This window comes from Mizuhopecten yessoensis, unplaced genomic scaffold (assembly GCF_002113885.1).
Source record: "Mizuhopecten yessoensis strain PY_sf001 unplaced genomic scaffold, ASM211388v2 scaffold29, whole genome shotgun sequence".
Classification (NCBI taxonomy): Eukaryota; Metazoa; Mollusca; class Bivalvia; order Pectinida; family Pectinidae; genus Mizuhopecten; species Mizuhopecten yessoensis.
The window spans coordinates 632,353-653,364 of NW_018403342.1; the positions used below are offsets into that span (position 1 = coordinate 632,353).

At 35.2% G+C, this 21,012-nt stretch overlaps 1 protein-coding gene across 2 annotated transcripts in view; it reads right to left on the reverse strand.

Annotated features, from left to right (window-relative positions):
• The window catches only part of LOC110445775, a 164,957-nt gene that overhangs the window by 24,605 nt on the left and 119,340 nt on the right, over positions 1-21,012 (reverse strand). Inside the window, exons 4-6 of one of the 2 annotated variants that reach the window (XM_021490595.1) lie at positions 12,928-13,111; positions 11,735-11,803; positions 6,457-6,590 (exon numbers count right to left, since the gene is read on the reverse strand). In XM_021490595.1, coding sequence (XP_021346270.1) covers positions 6,457-6,590; positions 11,735-11,803; positions 12,928-13,111 — 387 coding nt within the window. The remainder of the gene's footprint in view (positions 1-6,456; positions 6,591-11,734; positions 11,804-12,927; positions 13,112-21,012) is intronic. The other variant, XM_021490676.1, reaches the window with a different exon arrangement.

Here is a 21,012-nt window from a genome sequence, read left to right on the forward strand (position 1 = left end):
CAATTTGAAACCATCTACCTCCAAGGATAATTCTCACCAAGTAAAAATAATTTCCTACAGAAAGTTGTCAAAATATACCCAAAAGTGTTATTTCCCTATATAAACTATAGTAAACTTTACCCCCTCCCCAAGGGAGAACGGATAGCTCGGGGGTCCTGAAATTTACAATTTAAGTAAAGCCCCTGATGATCTTTCTTTCCACGCAGAGAAAATGAGTGTAGTACCTCTGAGTCTGAAGAAGAAGATTTTTGAAATATTGGTTAATTTTCCCTTTGGGGCCCCGCCCTGGCCCCAGGGGTTGGGGTAGGAATCCCAATTTTACAATTTTAAAGCCTCATCTACCAAGGATGATTCTGACCAAGTTTGAAAAAAATCCATCCACTGGTTCTTGAGAAGAAGTTGAAAATGTAAAAGTTTACGCACGACGCACCCACGACGACGGACGAAAAGCGATTAGAATAGGTCACTTGAGCAAAGCTCAGGTGACCTAAAAAATAATATCATTTTTGTCAAATTTAAGATTAAAACACTTAAACATTTTAGCCAAAATAAATATTGATTTTTCAAAACCACTCTCCAATCCTTGACGAAACTCATTAAAACTGTGCTATAAATATTTCGCTATGTACCAATGTTTATCTATCACTCTCTGTGGAGATTTTTGTAAGCACAGTAAGAATTCCAGAATCTCACAAAAAGTCTTAATACAGAAGACTTATGTCAATTCTTCACAATTAATTCATGGAGAAGCAAATGTTTTTGCACATCTAAGTGAGATGTAATTGGTTAGGTTGCCTAGCGACTGTAAATAATAATGGCATTGCCTAGCAACAGATGAATTTGGGCTGACAGAGGCAGTGAGAGAACAGGTCTACACGCCCTGACGTGGTGACACTTGCCCAGCAAGGAGACAAGGAATGAGTCATAAGACATCGAGTCTGGAGCAGAAAGGCCCTTACATCCTGATCCTCACTCTACAGTCCCTGTCTCCAATAAAAGACACATCATGTGTTTTTTATTCTGAATCTGCGAGTATTCAAATCCTTGATTCATTTTTTTTTCAAATGTATTTCAACACAAGACTGTAATATATATCTTTTCTCGCGTCGATAAATCCAGGTATTGACCGAAAATAAAGGCTACAATTGGTTTATCATTTTACAAAACAGCAATGTAAGCAATCTGAAAAAAAAATACATAAAAAAAGCTTCGGAAGTGGGACGGTGCATTGTTTGGAGACACGTCGTAATTCTATTTTTAGAAACACCCAGTCCTTCAATAAAAAACACACGCTCCAAGTTAATATCGGTTTTTATCGGTGGACACATGATGCAATCCTGGCCAATCACTTGTCAGGAATAATATGAAAAAATAATAAAGTGGGATACAGCAGGTCTGTTCCTATTAGCAGTACATGGGGATTATCACGTTATACATAATATTTGTTTACACATAACTCTAGACCTGCGAGTAGGTAAATATTCATCTGAAAGGTGTCTACTTCCCGATCTTCATTCATGTATAACACTACAAACACGACAATCCCACATGTAACAACGTGGGCATGCAGTTTTGGACACTTGAAATACTCAACGTGATTCCATCACACACGGAGAATGAAGGAGATAAATAAGGAAGTACGAAAGGTCTATATACACTCCGACCAGTCACGGACTCCAAATTAAATCAGTATGTGCCCTAAATTTTATTCGGTTTTCCAGCATTGTTTTCTACGTATTGTCCGTAACATTGAAGAATCGTGTTGAGGCCAGAAAAAAATGTATTAACAAACTGTAAAGTGGAAATTCTCATGTTTTGTTTCTTAAAACTATTCACAGTTTTAAAATGTTTGCGTTGGTAACACTGGTGCAATACACATTTACTGGTGGTTCATGTTTTGCCCTTACAGACTCCACAGCACGGAAATATCTACATTTCTTTTGAAACAGAAACATCAAAACTCTATAAGTGACAATATGACTTGTCATTTACTGAACCGTTTGGATGTTCCAGGCTTAATGATTCCCCTCTGTATGTATCCTCTGTAGTGATGATCAATCATCATACTGTCTCAGTATCTATCTGTAGTGATAAGCACTCATCATACTGTCTCAGTATCTATCTGTTGTGTATAATATACAATCTACAGTTTAACACCCAACAAAGTCACATTTATTATAAACTATCACTATGACCTTTGATGTCTCTATGTGCACTTTGCACTTTGTATATACATGTATAGTGGATCATCATTACACTGACGTTGTCACTACAGTAAAACCTTGTTATACTGCCACCATTTGTTCAGTAAAACTTTGGCATTATAAAGGGATTTGGCAATAAATTTAGGAAACAGATAAAGGAATTCTTAAACCACCAGGAAAAAGTGACATTGAAATATGTTTGTAGTACACAGGGTGGCAAATGACAGGGGGTATTACATCAAGGTCTTATAATTACTGTATATATACAATGTTTGTATACACCTGTCATAGGCATAACTAGCAAACAACTATTCTTTGTGTGTTTTATGGGGAACATTGACCTTGTTACAATACCTGTTGTTGAGTTGCAAATAGACATGCTGATGGTGGCATATTCTTACATTTCAAAATTCATACCAGCAACATGGTTTTGACCTAAGGAAAGTTAATGATAACTAAAGGTCATGACCCCCCTCAACCCCTCACTAGATATTTGAAAACATCAATCGATTTTTCGACAATGAACATCTTGTTGCAGTTATTGCTAACATAAGACAGATTCCTTACCAATCTATATCTGTTTGCTTTAGCTGTGGCAGACATTGAGTTACGAAATTGTACAAGTTCCGGAATCGACTCCACAGAAAGTGTCCCGTTGGAACCCAGATTGCAGAGAGATCGGGTGGACGTCCCATTGCAGTTTAGTGGCGGCTCCATGACACTCAATCCACGCATCCTAACTTTACATTAAATTCCACATATGTTATCAAAGGTAGTGTATTCAGCCTAGATCTGCTACCAGGCAATGTTCAAACATTGGGACAGACATCGGAACTCCGTGACACAACTTCAAGAATAACATCCAAAGTTCACGATAAACGTCTGAATATCTCACAAACCTTTTTACACATACAGACCTTTGTGTGTTGTATGTATGGTGTTTTGTAAAAGTTACTCATCACGATTTTAAATTTCACCTTAAATGACACTACATACATAATATACTGCACACTGTCCTTAAACAGCTAATGTATTCCATGTCTTTCTAAGCCATATCTTTCACGAAGAATTGCAGGTACTCCATTAACTTTGCTACACAGGTAATTCTTCACCAACACTGGTACACCACTCTTCGTAAACGTGTCAGCTATTTTTGTCAAAAGCACAAATACCTCAATAATTTCACAGTCATGATCACAGTTGAACACTGTGCGGTCCAACCATATTTTACTCAGCGAGTGATTTTGAACAGAGACTATAAACACAGACACTAACACATGTACAGGTGAGCTGATCAGACCGTCACAAAAAGCGTGTCATGTCATTTCGCTAGCACACAGCTACTGTAGTTGTTCTAAAACTAAAACCAACAGCTACACTTGACCCCATGTGTAATGTCCTGAGGTAGGGGATCATCTACCATTTAAATGTCTTTATCCACTGTATTTTTCGGGAAGTGTATGTACATAGGATTTTCCATATCACAATGTACAGCATGTGTGCCTGTCTCTATCCCTCCTATTGGTCGGAAGTTCATCCTCACGCTAGTTTCCTATAAATTCAAGTGCAACAAGCGAAGCTATACCGCTGAGCTGAGCCAAGAAATAGTTGGGTTTAAATATCCACTGTTAGAAAAACCTGCATTCAAAACATCAAGGACAAGTCCAGGTCAAAACACTTTCCGGAGAACAGTAAATAGAGCAAAATACACTGTCACATGTGGAGTGCTACAGGTATGCTCTAGGTCCGATAGTGCGGTGCACAGTCGAGCAGGAGAAAAACTCTCCCCAGCTCCAAACAGTGTAACGTTATTACCCTGTGGCTCTGTGAGCAGGCTATAGCCTATCTGTACTATCATCAATAGCTAATCTCCCTAAAACCTGTTCCTGTAAGCACCCCTAAACCCTGCCCCTGAATACAGCTCACTAGCACAGTAGGACTGATAGCATTGTCATTGCCGAACAGCTTCAGGGCAACATATACACAAGGTGCGATTCCTCTGTCCATTTTTTTACAATTCTGTTTTTTGAGCAATTGATTTCCTCGACATTAATTTAATCAACAGTAACAGTTATTTATTTCAGTTATAATTTGTTTGTAATGATTTGAATACCTACATGGACAATTGATCCCACATAAATGATAACTAAACATCATGAAAATGTGTATTTTTTCTAATCTCTTTAGGTTGAAAATGTTATGAGGTTTTAAATCTTTATTCAAATTTACATGAGAATGATCCTCAATGGATTTTTTCCTACATCTTTTTTTGTTGTGTAAACTATACATATCTATCATTTTAATAACTTGGCTAGACCTAAACCTCAAAATAATGTGCCTCGTTCCATTTGCCATTTTTCTTCTACATCAACATTTCACTGTTTCAAGGACAATGTTTCTTTTTTCCTAACAATTCCTCCATACATCAGCCCTGATGTCTCACCAAACCTTTCAAAGTGCCAAAATTGCTAACAAAGTGGCAGTATAATAAGGATTTCCTGCTATCTGTTTACAGTTATATATACGGCTATAGAACAAGTTCCTTACCATAGAATTGTTTGTATCCTATAACCTTGTATTCTCTGTTGAGTAGATGGTCATGTCAAGCGGAGTTAAGCTGTACTGAATGGGACACATTCTGTACAGTTGATCAGTGCAAACGTTTATCTTATTTTGATCTTTATGTCAGTTTTTAACACCTCTACCTCTAAAGTCACATTTGAACGTTAATATATCACATACTGGGCAAGTCCAGTTTAAATATGCGGGGGTGAAGGAGTTAAACAGGTCACGTCTATCTTTTACAATGTAATTGGTCTGTATAAGCCTGTTTGTCAACAAGGTTTTATCCAGTGTTTTGTCATGAAGATAAGTCTAATGACAATATTTTCTTTAGAAAAGACAAAATAATCTCTTCATTCATAGACACATATGCAGGTAGAAAGACCACTGTGCAGCTCCTTGTTGGTATATAAAATGACACATGCTGGATATACGGGTATTCATATATAGCAGCAAAACAGTCAACATTATGCTTAATATCGATCATGGCTTTAAATGATTGCATGTAAATGAATCTCATTATAAATTCTGTGGAAGTTTTTTCTTCTCTCCGTGCACTAAAAATCAATATCGGAGGAACATTTGACAGTCTTTTAACTTGTAGAACCCATCTGGTATAAGTGTTATTATACAAGTGTGATACTGTAGACATACATCATCTAGTGCCTAATTATATATCATTCAATTTCTTTTTGTTTTTTTAGATACAATACATATTTAAAACATATTTCTCATGGTTTTTCATATCAACCTATGTCATTGTATAGAGATCAAACACCAGGTATGTTACTGCAGTCTTTAGGTTTTACCATATTGTTGTTGGTTTGGAGGATATGCCTTGGTACATAGTAGTTCACACCTGCTAATAGCAGCTCTAGGGTATTTTTTGAGCATGTTAAAACATTCAAGAAATAGACTTTACCGAACACAAAGAGATTGTCTTTTGGGTTGAAATTTTCCAAAATAAATATACGAAATACTGTTTTAGAACTGTAAACTGATTTGGACTTTGTTGATTCAGATTGATGAAAGGACCGATCTTGTAAGGGGAATAACTCAGGCACTACTACTGTAGCATATAACCTTAAGCTTTAATTGTTTTTAAAGTAATCCGGATATAAAAAGTATTCAATTAATGAAGCTTTTAATTTTATTATATCAATTGGGGTCAAAATTTGCTCTTAATAACAGGCTAAATTCCAGTTTGATAAATAACATTTTTCTAATGTATCATTTAACATTCCATTAAATTGTTTCATGTGTATTGCTAAATAGATTACATAAACCTTCCTATAATATTTTCCCCCCATGTTTTTTAAACTTACATAGATTTTTTTCCAATGTATTATTTACCTTGATTACATCTTTTCTATGTGTTGTTTTAAGAAAGTAGAATAAGATATTTTTCCACTAGTTACATTGTTGTTCCTCATGATTCAATGTATTTGTTAGTCAGTCAGGAGTTATCTCCCTTTAGCCTGAAATCTCTATAAAACAGCTACACCTCAATATCTTTCCTTTTCAACATACTCAGTTACACTGAAGCATAAAATACGTAATTTGTACAGGACATTTACACCAAATATATAGCATACCTAATCATTTTACAGTTTTTCTGAAGAGAAAAAAGCTGCAAAAGTGATGGGAAATTTATTGAATCTTACTAAGAACACTATATAGACAGACTTACCCTTCTTTTGCTGGGCTTTGGGTCCATTGCCTCGTGTCTAAGTCGTAGAGAGTCCAGACTCTGAAGGGAGTTGTAGGGCAGCAGACTTGTCTGGCTCCCGAAGGGCTTCATATCTGACTTGAGGGAACTTCCACCTGTCAAACAAAACAGCATTGATAACATAACACATATACAAACTGTATTGATACAAATAAACTTATGAAAATCATACCAATACTGGTCTTCAGAGGAAATTGTGTGAGAAAAAAGTTATATACTTAAATAGATTTGATACCAATCTATAAGACTTTTCTGTGGCAGGCATAGAATGGAGTCACAAATTGTACAGGTCCTGAATTTCACCCTACAGAAAGTGTATAAGTAGACCGGCTACCAGCCCCCAATTTTTTATGAAGAATTTCCTGGGTGCATTTTACTATTAGCTTATCTCCCCCTAGTTTGAGAACTTAGGAATCAGATATCCAAGTGATCAAAATTATTAGAGTTTATTTTTTTCTAAATGATTCAATATTCGAGAGACCGGGACCAGTCTAAAAGTGTAGATCAATCCAATCTATCAGATCCACAGTCTGCTATCAACTGGTTTTAATGTTATTAATGTTGAGGTTTATATATTTGTAGATTCTCCAAACAAAGATGGTGTCCTCTTTAAAGAGCCAAGCTGTCATCTTAAAAGGGGTATGTATATCCATCAAAACGGTTTTCTTCTAAACAGAAATTCATAGATAAATGTTTCCACCAACTTATGTTCATTTCCAGACAGAAATGCATAATATGCGTCATTTATATCCACCAGATTTTAGATAAAAACACTAGTCTCTTTCATTCCTATGTGTATAAGACAGAAATGTCCTAGGTAAGAAAGTGGTTAAGGTGGCTCGACACATCGTCATCAGCGTCCATTTTCGTGACGTACTTCCGGAAAAAGTACAGNTCTATTTTACACCCCATTTCACATGCCTGACATCACAAAATTAGGACCATTCTGATACCTAGAAGTGAAAATTGTGATGTATTTTTGTGATTTCTGAACTAATTTTGGTGATAGGAACGAAAGAAAGATAACATTTCATGCCCAGGGATAGGAAGAATTCCAAACTCAGGGTATTCAAATTTGTGCATACTTACCCTAAGTTGGCAAGCCATAGCTAGGGTTAACCCAATTTGAAAAACCCTTGGGCCAAACTTCCCTATCTTACACCATGGCCAGTGGCCAGGAATAATATAACTTCTGTATAGAGTTGTACCATGTTAATAAAACCCTGTGTAATTGGGGAACACTTCTGAACGAAAACTACAAAATGTCTGTAATGCCCCTGTTCCAATACAAACTAGTGTTGTTGTTTGACAAAATTTTATAAATAGCAATGGTGACCTTGACCTTGGAACTCTGAAATAGTTAATGCTAATGAAAAAAATCCTAAACTGAAATATACATAAAAGGTTTGAATGAATTAAAAGAAAAAAATACTTCAAAGGTGTAAAATTTTCAAAAACACTCTAATGACCCGTAAGTAATAGAAACTGGATACACCCTACAGGAAGGTGGTCTGTTTAAAAGGGAAGTAACTTTCAGCTGTTTCATCCCCAGGAAATGGGAAATAAATATCCTTGAAATCCTGTATGTGATAAAAATATTGGTAATGTTATATGTATGATGTAAAGTTAAGGTAGGTAGTCCTGTGGGCCTAGGCCCCCTGAAGTCTGTATAGACCTATACATCAGAGAAATTATTCCTCAAGGTATACCTGCACATTGGAATCACACTTACCAGGTAATTTAATGTTATCATTTGGATATTTTTTTTAAAAATAACGAAAAGTTGTTTTAGCATGGAGATGTTTTTGACATTGTTGTTAAAATAATAGAATTCACAACTAACATTACATACATCCTGATTCAAAATATTCAAAAGATAAAGAAACATGAGTCGGTTTCTGATCGTGTAATTACAGGTAAAGATGACAAAGCTTTAGGCACTGGGACATTATGGTTATAGACATGATGCATCATCTGATCAAGTGTGAGCTATTAATAACTAAAATATCAAAGAACAGCTCGGCATTCATATGTATACAAGCACACACCAATACCAGGTCTTCTGTACTGAAGTCTGCTAACAGTTTGTCTGTTTGCATTACAATAAACTTACGGAAAACTTCTCCTGTACATAACAATGTGATTGTCGTTTCTACCACAATTTCAAATACGAACTAAAAATAATAAATTATAATTAAGCCAGGCATTTTAACGAAGCAAAATAAAACCACTTGGCAAATAAAGGTTTACATGCTGTAATACTTACGGAGAATCAAAGCTAACATGCCTTCCGAGTGTGTTTATCAACTTGTGGACCAAATTAATTACAGTAAATCATCACAACAGTACTACACATACTGTTGACCTCTGGTTCTTATTGTTCAGTGATCCAAGAAAATCTTACACTCCATCTTGATAAACACCAACATATACATATTCCTCGTTCCTCTGTGTGCTCATTTCATATTTCTTTGGAACTTGAAAGCCTGTGAGTAGTACCCAAATGGGCAAAATTCAGACCGTTTGTCATGGTCATTTCCTCCATCTATGTCTAGCATTTGCAAAAATAAACGTGTGTAGTAATATAATTTTCAAACAATCAGTCAAAGCATCCCAAGGAGGAAGAGAAATAAGAAAATTTGTTACAGATAACATCTATCCATGTTGGTCAGGCCTATACCTCCTCGTTAACAATCCATCAATTTTGCTGGTCAAGCACTACATCTCCATATCAATATATAAACATTTAGATACACAATGGCTGATGGACAGAGGCCACTCTTAGTCCAGTAGCTGTAAATTATGGGGGGGTCATATCACTTTTCCCCCCTAACACACACACACCAGACCTTAGTGATTCAGGAATGTCACTTCTAATGGGGACACACCAGCCAACAAGGACCCTATATTATACCCAAAGAGTATTACCGCCTCAACTACGGTAAATAGGCTTTCTTTAACACTGACAAAAATGCACTTCAAAATTTTGAAGTGCGGAAGTGTTATCAATTTGTGTACTAAATTTGTCGTACCATAAATAAAGTTCAAACTACAGTTCATCAGATTTCATCTTGTGGACTCTTTTATGGAGCTATTTTAGAAAGGAGATTCATTTTACAATTACATGCATGCAGCATACGTCCTTAATGATCAATTACATTTAAATATTTATCAAATGCACTCTTTAAAACAAATTCAAACTTGAACAAATATGGAAAAAAATCTGTATATAATTCAAATGGAGATAATCCTTCTAATCGTCACCAGCTTACTCCTTTGTAAAACTTTCAAAAACCTCATGTTTCATCATTTGAAGTAAATTGAAAACAGAGATACCATCAAGTACCTATATTACAATACAATGTATTTGTTGAAAGACCACCCTTGATTTGTTGCAGTTTAAAAAAAAAAATATTGCGAGGGAGATTGTAGGTTTTTATGTTTAGATGATTTTTCAAGAATACCAAAGCTATCGAATGTTCTAGTTATCTGTCACATGTATACTTTCTACGTACTTATACCACTTGATGCATTTCAGCATTTTACGCACCACATAATATCCTCAATCCCCTATATCAAGTATCAAGGAAAAGATCACTTCAAAATATGTAAATCTTTGAAAACTTTTACTTTGGTCATGAAGAGCCAGAAAACACCTCAATGCTTTTTACATTAGACCGCCCTCCATGATGTCTATCAATGGTTCTGACTAGAATATAATCTGAACAAAATAGGCAAATGTAAACAAACATGATTTCTGGTTCCTGAAAAGGTAGGCTTACCAGTTCAACTTATCATGTTGTACTTACCTGTCTCTAGACAGACAGCCTGTAAGTGGAGATCAAATAGTACGGCATGTATGCTTATTATAGGGTCTATAAAACTGTCAATATATAACTAATATCCTTACTCTGTCCGTATTGCTGGCCACCATCAAAATTACTCCCTTACCAGTACAGGTACAAAACTCACAGTTAGGTTGACTGTATTATCAGGGAAATGAAAGCGTTCTTGAGAAAATACCTATATTACAATTACCATGTGTGACTATGTCACATTTTCATACTTCAAACTAAATGATAACATCGGGGTTCAATTACATTGACTGGGAAGAAAGGGCCCTACAATCCTACAGTACAGCAGAGACACAAATTACTCAAATGAAGCTTAATTGAATCCCTTAAACAGTCTAATCAAAATTTTGGTGAAGTCAGGTCATTTGCAGAATTTGAGGGATAGCTTTTGTAACTCATCATAATTTCACTGATATTTCATGCAAACATGCTAAAAATATGTGAACTGATTGTTAGAGTTATCTCCCATTGACTGTGTCAGTTGATTATTTCTAGTTAAAACTTAAAGCGATTTAACATGGTAAAACCATTTTCCGGGGGAAAAATACACTAATAGAGTAAAAAACAATGTTCTATAATTTTTTCATTAGAATGTAAACTATTCATTCAGGTTTCTTGACCAACAATCTTTATTTTTGTAAGATTGTGGGAATAATTCAACTGAGAAATCTATATACCACAGATTAAAATGCTTTCATTCAAATTGATGCAAAAATAAAAACTCGAAATTGAAAATAAAATAAATTGCCATGATATCAAGTTTCGGACATGGTGACCATGCAGAGTTAATCAGCTACGTAGGGGTCAATCGGTACACAGCGACAACACAACTGGACACAAAACAGCATTCGACCTCCAGAGGTATCATCACGGGACAGCAGTATTTTACACTCTGAAAGCTGCAGGACAAATCTCATGGATCAGTGATGGAGTGATTCTGACTTTCCACTCGTCTGATCATTGTAATGATAGGTAACAATCTTCAGTTGTACCGGGTATTGTATATTTACTGAAACATTCTTACAAAGTACATGTACCTTAATTTTGTTTCTTGAAATGGACCAGTGAAAAATCTAGCACAATAAGAAATTTTGAAATACAAAGGAAATATTAAGTTACTTTGGTTTTCAGGTAGAATGAATAAAATAAAGATACAAAGCAATGTCTACATTTTGAAACCTTGTGAGAAGAAACTTATCATTTATGCAGGGTAATTAAAACTATTTTTTAAGGTGATAATTTTGGGTTTAATATCAATGTTTAATATCAATGAAAGATTGAAGAAAAGATTTTTTTTTGAGAAAGAATAAATCATTTGTCTGCTGCCTTCAGAGATAAAATCGTGCGTGTTGCCCTTGAGATACCAGGGAGACCAGTGATCGTACCTTCCCAAGAAGACTCGAGGTCATCTAGGACCTCCCCATACAGTTCATCAAACAATTCCAAGTTCTCCTCTGAAAAGGTTAACAATCAAACTTTGTCTGTACCACACTTTTATAATAGATGAATGTAAACATAATTCTAACAGCTAATTTTGATAAATTAATAAACTCTTTAGGATATTGCTTTTTATTGGTTCCCACCATGCACACAACCTACCCCCAAAATGTGACAAAAGTATTCTCATATTTCGTAAAATCGTATGCAACACATTGTTTTTTTATTTGGTCATAGCATGATATAGCGTGAACAATTATTTTGATGTTCCATACCCAAAAAGTTTCAAAAGTACCACCTGACAAACAAAACGCTCACATTAACAATTACAGTCAGGAATATTTCCATACAGCTTAATATAAACAACGTCCATAGCAACTACATAGGTTACCATGGAAACAACACAAGACAACGAAGGATGAAGGGACACGGTCAGGTTTGTTCATGTTTACGAAAGGGATGACATTTTCTTCTGAATATTATAGGATAGTGTGTCCTATATCTACACATGCATTGGAGACGGACTCAAATTCATTCAAAAGTATGTTGATATAGCTTACAAAAGGTTTCATAATTTACGTCAAGGAAAATAAAACATGTTTATTTCACGACACTTGATTTGTTGTGATCCAATCTTTTAATTCATTGATCAAGATTTTCAGTAATTGACAGTTGTAACCTTACATCAGTAAGATTGTTAGGAATGTTTTATTTCAATTATGATACAAACAACATTCTTATTAGGATATGAATTCACAAAATGATCTAAAATAAAAGTGTTTATGAGATTTTTTTATTCACAACTGATTATCTATCTATTTATGCAACACATTGTATATATATATCTTATCAAATTTAGACAATTTCATTGAGATTCACCAACAATGAATGATTCAATACATTGTTCTATAATCAGCTTTTTATTTTACTTATATTTTGATTTAAAAAAAAAAAATCATTTTTTCCCTTATTATTGATAGTGCTACATTCATTCTCAAGGAGATTTACAGATGAATTCACTTGGTAAAGTTGAACTATAAACGGACAGCAATTTACTCCAGTACAATACTAATTATATATAAAGTATAAACATATGTGTTGTGATAATTAGGTATATACTTTCTCAGGTGAAATGCCTTACCTAGGTCAGATTTGGGGCGAGGTTTACTCTGCTGACTTCCTTCTCGCCGTTTGATGGGTGAAATTTCCGTCGTTTCCACCAGATCTGCCCATCGCACGCTGATTTCAGATTTTGGCCGTTCGGGTCGAGGGGAAGGGGATTTCCTCCGACGCACCACTGCAGAGTTTGAGTCCTGGACGTTTGTCTGAAAATTATAAGATATATTTTTAATTGTCAATACAAAAACTGTTTATATGTTGATATATACTGATTGATATATACTGACTAGTGAGTCTGCCATTAATTCATGAGATCAAAATTCGATGCTTCTTTTATGAGCTAGTCTACAGCAACACATTATACCAACCATCAGGTGGCATCCAGCACAAACCGTATCTTAACTCAGATACTCATCCTTAATCAACTCCATCAAATCTAGAAGGTTTTCTTACACAAAACATCAAAACTGAGCTGAGGAGTATTGATCTACAAAAAGTTTGCAAAGGAATCATACAGTGAGCTTCAGGGTCGTCTGACTGACTTAACTGTTGTATACGATTATGACTTGTAAAACACAATTCTTCAGTAAATAATTTAGCACATTTGAGCACTATTTCTGATCGTGCTAATCCCAGGGGATTTACTGTCAACCATTTTTTACCCATTTATTTGGTATTTGTCGTATATGAAACATTCAGTAAGTTTTCTGGGAATGCAAGCTAGGTTATATTTCAAATCCTTGTAGATGACAGGTTTCAGATATGAGTTTCATGGCAACTTTATTGACCTTTGAGTGTCTTCTGCTTGATATCAGTGCATCTCCAAATGGAATTACCAATTCCATTCATTGGTATACGTTATCTGGCATCCACCTTATGGATATCCTTTTTACCAGTTCCATGTTTTATTGACAATACTATGAAACTTGTGAAACAGAAATTGCTGTGATAAACTTTAAGAAATGAAATTTAAGTTTTCGTATCATTGTTTCTGGCCTGCTGACCCTCCCCAAAGCTGTGGAAATTCCACCCTTATCGTGCTTTTCCTATCCCTGAAATTCTCCCTCTGCTGTGAGAGAACAACATTTAAGAATGAAATACATAATAAATACCTCAAGATGTTCACAAGATTTGTGATTATTTGCTGCTGTTTTGACAATTTGTCACCAAATATAAGACACTTTCTTAAAGAAAGTTGTTCCCCCAAAGATTTTTCAGTGGCGGTGGTATCCCCTACTTGCCCCTTTGAAGGTTAGCAGACATGTTGTTATTTCTAAATATTTGAAGCATTTGATTAAACCTTATGAGCTGTTTGCTGAGGTGGATCCAGTGAAGGATGTCCTGTAAGACTTACCTGTATTACAGGTGATAAGGTCCGCAATGATACCACTTAATCATCCCTACGTCTCCCTCACAACAATACACACTACTGACTCACATTGACACCTCAGTCAGAAAGTAACTAACTACACAAACATGTCCTTCTACAGATAGCCACTATTGCTTCGTACAAGATCCACAAACTCAGGTTAATATCTGGTGCAAATCCAGTGTAATTCTTGATATATAGCCAGTGTAATACCAGTTTAAGCCATCTGTATACACCTGGTATATCGTAGAATAAATTGATTATACAAACACTTATTGTGGATCCCCTTTTATAGTCCACTAACATGGAATTACACTGTGAACACAGAACTCAATAACATGTTTTGTCTATAGCAAAGTATATCTCACTATCCAGGCGTCCAATATAAGCAAGGTGTTACACACAACTGTATGTGTTTGAAATCCTAGACAAACTTGGTACAATTTACACCACAACATACTGAAAAACATGTTTTCTATGAACATGCATACTAAAAAAAAAAAATGTTCATTTAAAAGTCATATTTTTGGTCAACCAACAAGAAATTGTTCATGTCTGTGAAAATTAGCCAACTGCAACTGAACAAATTTCTCAGGTCTTCTACAATTTCATATAAAAAGGTTATCAACTGTACATCTTTCGTAAATCCAGCATGAATTTAGTAAAAGATTCATTTCATACACCTTATAAATCAAAGCAAATATCCACGTAATATCCAGTGTAAAATCCAGTGTAAATGGAGTGTAAATTATCTGGTGTGCCACTAGACTATCAATCTGACCAGACCGACTTCAGCCTGCTCGAATAGCAAATTACGTCTTCTTCATATGTGCTCTGTGATGAACATTTCAGAGGAAGAGTTAGAAAAATACAACAAAGCTAAGAGTTACCTTGTACCTAGGCAATGTGCTTCAAACGTCAATATAACACACATCCGGTGTAAATTAACATTCTCTACAGCCCTGAATAGGTTTCCCTGCCAAGTTTAATTTTACCCTAAATTTTACTCATTTGTAGTATATTATGTAATTGATATTTGTTTTAATAGATGGCCCTTCACAGCTATGTTCTCCCAACTCTGATTCCACGCAAGATCTGTTAGAAATTATCCACTTACATCTTACATTCTGGAAACCGACCAAAGCATTGCTGTAATATTTGTAACACCTATAAGTATTTTAAATGGCAAGCACTGAATAACGAGGTAACAGGTAGCCTTACTGTGTTGCTAAGGAATTCTCTACCTTATGCCTTTTTTAAACTGTTTGCATCATCTTGTTTATTCTTTCTGCCATAAATAGTGACATTGAATCACGAATATTATACAACATCTATCAAGAAGAACAAGGCCCCTCCCTCTCCCCCTTCCTCTCCACCCCCAGCGCCAGCGCCAGCATAAAGAAATATTTTATTGAAAATATGTGATTCAGTTATCTATAATATCGTTTTTAATAAAAGTATATACTACACCTATATCAGTATAAATTGAATATTTAAGGAGCCTGCTTCCCCTGGAGACAAGCAGGCTTAAAAATATTTCAAAATATCAAAGGGAGGTAATAACACTTATTTTCAAAATGATACATTTCTCACCTGTTGAAGTATTTCTTTCTACAAGATACTAAACAAGAGTCTAGATTTACGTGAACTTTTCTATTGCTGTGATAAACAGAAAAAAATTGATTTGTAACATTACCAACAAGATCCGATACCGGACACATGTAAATGTATAACACTTTGGTTCACCAAAGTCATAGAAACAATTTAGCCAACAATAAGCGAGAGTAACCATAACAACAGTTTATACATAGAATTGAAAACTTCCATGCAATACAGTAATGTTTTGGCAGAGATTCAAAAAGAGACTCCCTTCTTATCACAAAACAAACAAGAGTCTTCAAGAAACCCAATACAGATATAAATGAAGATCTACAGAATTCCAAAGATTTGCGTGGGTTTTGATAGCAAAGCCCTTCTACAGCTTCTGCATAATACCACCTCTGATTAGAAAGATTAAAAAACAAATAGTTTAAGCTTGTTATTCAAGGAATTCTGTTATTCTACTTGTAATTAGCCCAATCTGCAGCAGTTACAAATTGTGAGGCAGTGTACAAAGTATAGGAGTAGTTAAAAGTGTGCATGGGTGGGGAACGCTCAAAACACCATGTGCCCAAGTACTAGGCTTATTTCCTATATTGAACAGTTTAACATTTAACATGCTCAGTGCAAACACACCTATATATGTTGGTCTCCTAACAAAGAACTTGGTCATAAACATCAAAATATTTCACAAATTAGATACGACATGAACTTAAATACACAAAGTTCCCCAGGTGCCTAATATAAAGAAGTCTTACATCATAATTCACTCATGTGCAATATTTGTATAACTGATGAGGTGAGTTAATTTAAGCATGGGCTTATCAGTGGTAAATTACAATACATTAAATTTTCTGACAGACTTAACAGGGAAGATAAAACTTAATTCTAACTGGTTTGACAGTTTATAGCATCTGCAGGGTTATCTCTTAATACTGTAAGGAGATACTACACTAAACTCATTACTACAACAACAGCAGCCCATTAATACAACACCTATCTATATTTACTGGCTTCAGGAGAAGAGTTATCTTCCCTGGATAAACTGTTGTTTGATAAACTGCCCATAAACAGGACAACTTAGCTGTAAAGCTATATATCTGTTAAATGATAATAATATTATAGTGATATAAACCTTACTTCTTGTCGTGTAATATAAAACATTACAGTGTTACTTTACAACGAGTTATCTCCCTTTATAAAATTTTTGGGGCTTACTTATGTTTGGACTATATTATATAAACAAATATTACAGACAAATCTAACACTTATCAAGTGTTATTAACATCATTCAGGAAGAGGCTACAGAAATTAACAAATTGTTCCCCATATAGCTCCTTTAAAGGGAGAGGTTCTTCCAGTACAAGGGTCACTGGTTAGATCCCTTACTGGGTTAATTACATGCAAGGTCACAAACAAGATGGAAGCCCTTTCTTTCTTGGTCATACCAAAACCAAAGCAAAGAGCCATCATGTCTTCACTTACTTGTGATCCCAAACTTCATAAATGACATTTTCAAGAAGAAATAGTCAAACTGATTTAAACATGATCTCATCAGCTTCAGAACAGGCAGGCAAATCATAAAACAGGACATTTCTATTTAAGACACGAAATTAATAGTTTAGCAAGACAAATATATTGTGCCTATTTACCTGCCGTGCACTTTCCATAAGCTCTGTTGTCAAGGTGAAAGACTTAAACTGCCTTCATCAGCAACGCAGATAAATTGTCCTGCTCTGAGGCTTAGTTGCCATGGTAATTGGATATGTTACCATGGTGATCAGCTAGATTGTTGATCATGGTCAGAGGCTCTGTTGCCATAGTCTGAAACTTGTCTCCTCTTGTGACTAGATAGGACACAGGGAGGATGAGGGACAGGCGATATTGTGTGTCACTGTGATGTTCCTCAAGTGTAACACCAGACACATGACAAATGAAACCAGACCTTTTACTGTAGTGCCAGATCAGTACACACTTAGGTACTACACAGAACACTTCAACACACAACCGATATAGGTGGTGACAAGTTCATTTCAACCAAATCTCATCCTACACACACCACAGCATGATCACTCACATATTCCTTTGACACCCACTGTATGGTCAACCAGACTCACACCACTGTATGGTCAGTTCTACTCACACCACTCTATGGTCAATCAGACTCACACCACTGTATGGTCAACCAGACTCACACCACTGTATGGTCAACCAGACTCACACCACTGTATGGCCAGTCCCACTCATAGCAATAATATTGTACAACTATGTTTTCAAGTATCAGATTTGAACTTTGACCTTCACTAATCCAAACTGAACACTGATACCAACTGAGTTATCTGGTATAGGTACTAAGGCAAGTCCCACTTAGATCAAGTCATTAGATATATAGAGGATATTCAATGGTGTCTTCAGTAATAACAAATATATTTCACGAGTGTGGCTAATATTTTGATTTTGAAGAGCACAGCACGAGTGAAAATTATCAAAATATTAGCCACACATGTGAAATATATTTGTTATTACTGAAGACACCGTTGAATGGTCTATTTATTACATTTTTAAAGCATAAAACATGAAAAATGTAATGCATTAAAAAAGGGCAGGAATCAGAAGCGTAATTATTAGCGCCATATTCTAATGACGTCACGCTTGACAACAAGGCTGCGCTCCATTTTGAATGGGATTCTTAACGCAATTCCGACGTTTTCTGCTATTTTCTGGTATGATTGCTTTTAGAAATGTCATTACTGGTATATAAATGTAAATACTTAAGTGTGTGTACCAAGCATTTACCATAACAACCTCTTCTTCTACCGTCACTTCATTTGAATCTGAACAAAAAATCGTTGCCTTTGAATGCAGCGAATAGGAGATATCGTTTTGATTGGTCAATATCAAAAAGTGATATTTTCACACTGTGAAAATATCACTTTTGATTTTTGTCACAGTGTGAAAAATATCAGTTTTATCAAGTTGATAGAATCCGATATTTCACTGGCAAAAATGTAATAAATATTACTCCATCATAATCACACAGCATCAGATATGGAGTTACTCTGTTAAATACTACAAATGATACAAAACACCAGCCTGTCATCCAATCAGGACCCAAGGTACTTAGTTTGGAATTGCCATTCTGTAGTTATTGGACAGAGGCTATCAGAGATGCTGACCATTCAGTCTGCAATGTTGATCAGTTCCAATCAAAAGGTTTCCTTTTTGTCTTTAATGACACAAAGAATGTCTTCCGGTCACTTCTCTAAGTAATTGACCTTTACCAAAAAAAAAAACTAATGTCAGCAACTTGTAGTGGGTGACAAACTGGCACACTACCAACAGCATAGTGTTAATTAGTATACAAACTCTGAACCGTTGACATAAGGTCAAATATGACATAACACATGACAAGGTCATGCCATCTAAATGTTAAAAACAATATTACATACAGATACTTTTTTATTAAATGGCTTTGTATTCATCAGCAAGTACACTCGTCATATTTTTGCATACAAACTCATTTAGTATGACCTACTGTAGTCATATGTACCAAAAACAGGACTTTTATTGTATACATGTGGGAAGGGTAATGGTGGGAAGGGTGAATGGTGAAAGGTTTGTCAACAGGGGCAGCAATAAAGTTTATTGATCTCAAATTTTTTCGTCATGCAAACAACTATTTGTATAGATGAAGTAATAAAAAAGCTAAATTTTAAAATATGAAGTAACAGAACAATTTTTCTTAACGTCAGTTTGTCAATGAATACCAAGAACCAATTCAAATTCTTTTTTTTTTTTTAGAATATCAGTACATATTTACAAATTTCGAATATATGTATACCAACCTTTTCATCTTGGAAATGAACATGAATCGTCTGACTTTTTGGGCCAACTTTGGACGTATTTCTCGTCGCTATATAAGCTAAATCACAGTCACAAGACGCCACAATTTGCATACTCCCAAAAGCGTGAAATGTTGCTTTGGTGGCCACACACGGACAAGAACAAGCATTATTCTTCCCTCTCGGTTTCCGTTTAAAACACTTCAAAAACATCAGTTCAAACATTCTCTGTGAATCTCACTTTCAGACACTTAAGTACGTTTCAGTACCTATGTACGACTTGGACAATGTTATTCCATCAATACTGTTTCAATTTCAAAATGACTTCCCTCACTGAATGTTGACAGAAATCCACTTGTTAGATTTCATTACTCCAGTCGATAATGTTACTTCTGCATCAAATTAGCTCCATTCAATCCAACAAGGACAGTGGCAGGGAATTAGCTTTTCAAGGCTGTAACAAAATTAGACTTTGAACAAATCCGTTTTGTCAAATCCACTCAACATTAACACTTCTTGATCTGAATTTATTTGTGAATTAAAAAAAAAAAGAAATTTCAGATAAAAAACAAGAATCTCACAAATTTCAATCAGGGTCACAGGAAGAATTTAAAGAAGATTTAATTGGTTGGATCTTCTTAACCAAACAGATTTCCATGTAACTGAATGTAGTGTAATAGTAATCATCACATTGGAATGGAAACCTGTTAGAATGATCTTCCCAGCACAGCAGTAGATCTTCCTACACGTAGGAGGTGTGAGACAGCATTATCTGCCCCTGGTAACCTACGTCAGACGGAGGAATGTATCAGTGTGATAACAGAAGCATCTCATTACAGATTTCTGTCAAGGTTTTGTTCCATGTTTTCTTTGTCTGTATATAACTGACACAGACATCTACATTCTCTTTGTATATATATGTGTATCAACACTGCATAGTGCGGTGCCTTTTGAAAAGGAAAACACACTTTCAAGGCTTTAAAGACGCCTGTTAAACAGAACTTGACAGCTTTTCAGTAGCAGGGATAAAAAACAAGCAAACTTTCCACAAAATAAATCTTCAACTGTTGCAAGGTTTCAAACCAATGCCAAGAAATAAAGAAAAAATCGTAATACTTTCCATCAACATGAGTAAAATTTAAAGCTTGAAGCCGACAAAAACTGCTTCAATCTCAAACCTGCATACAGAAAAATACTTTTAAATGGTTTCCAATAATCCTCTTCCATTCCACAGCTGATTCCAAAAATAACTTTTAATTTCAGTTTGAAGAGGAGAACATAATATTGTGATTCTAAG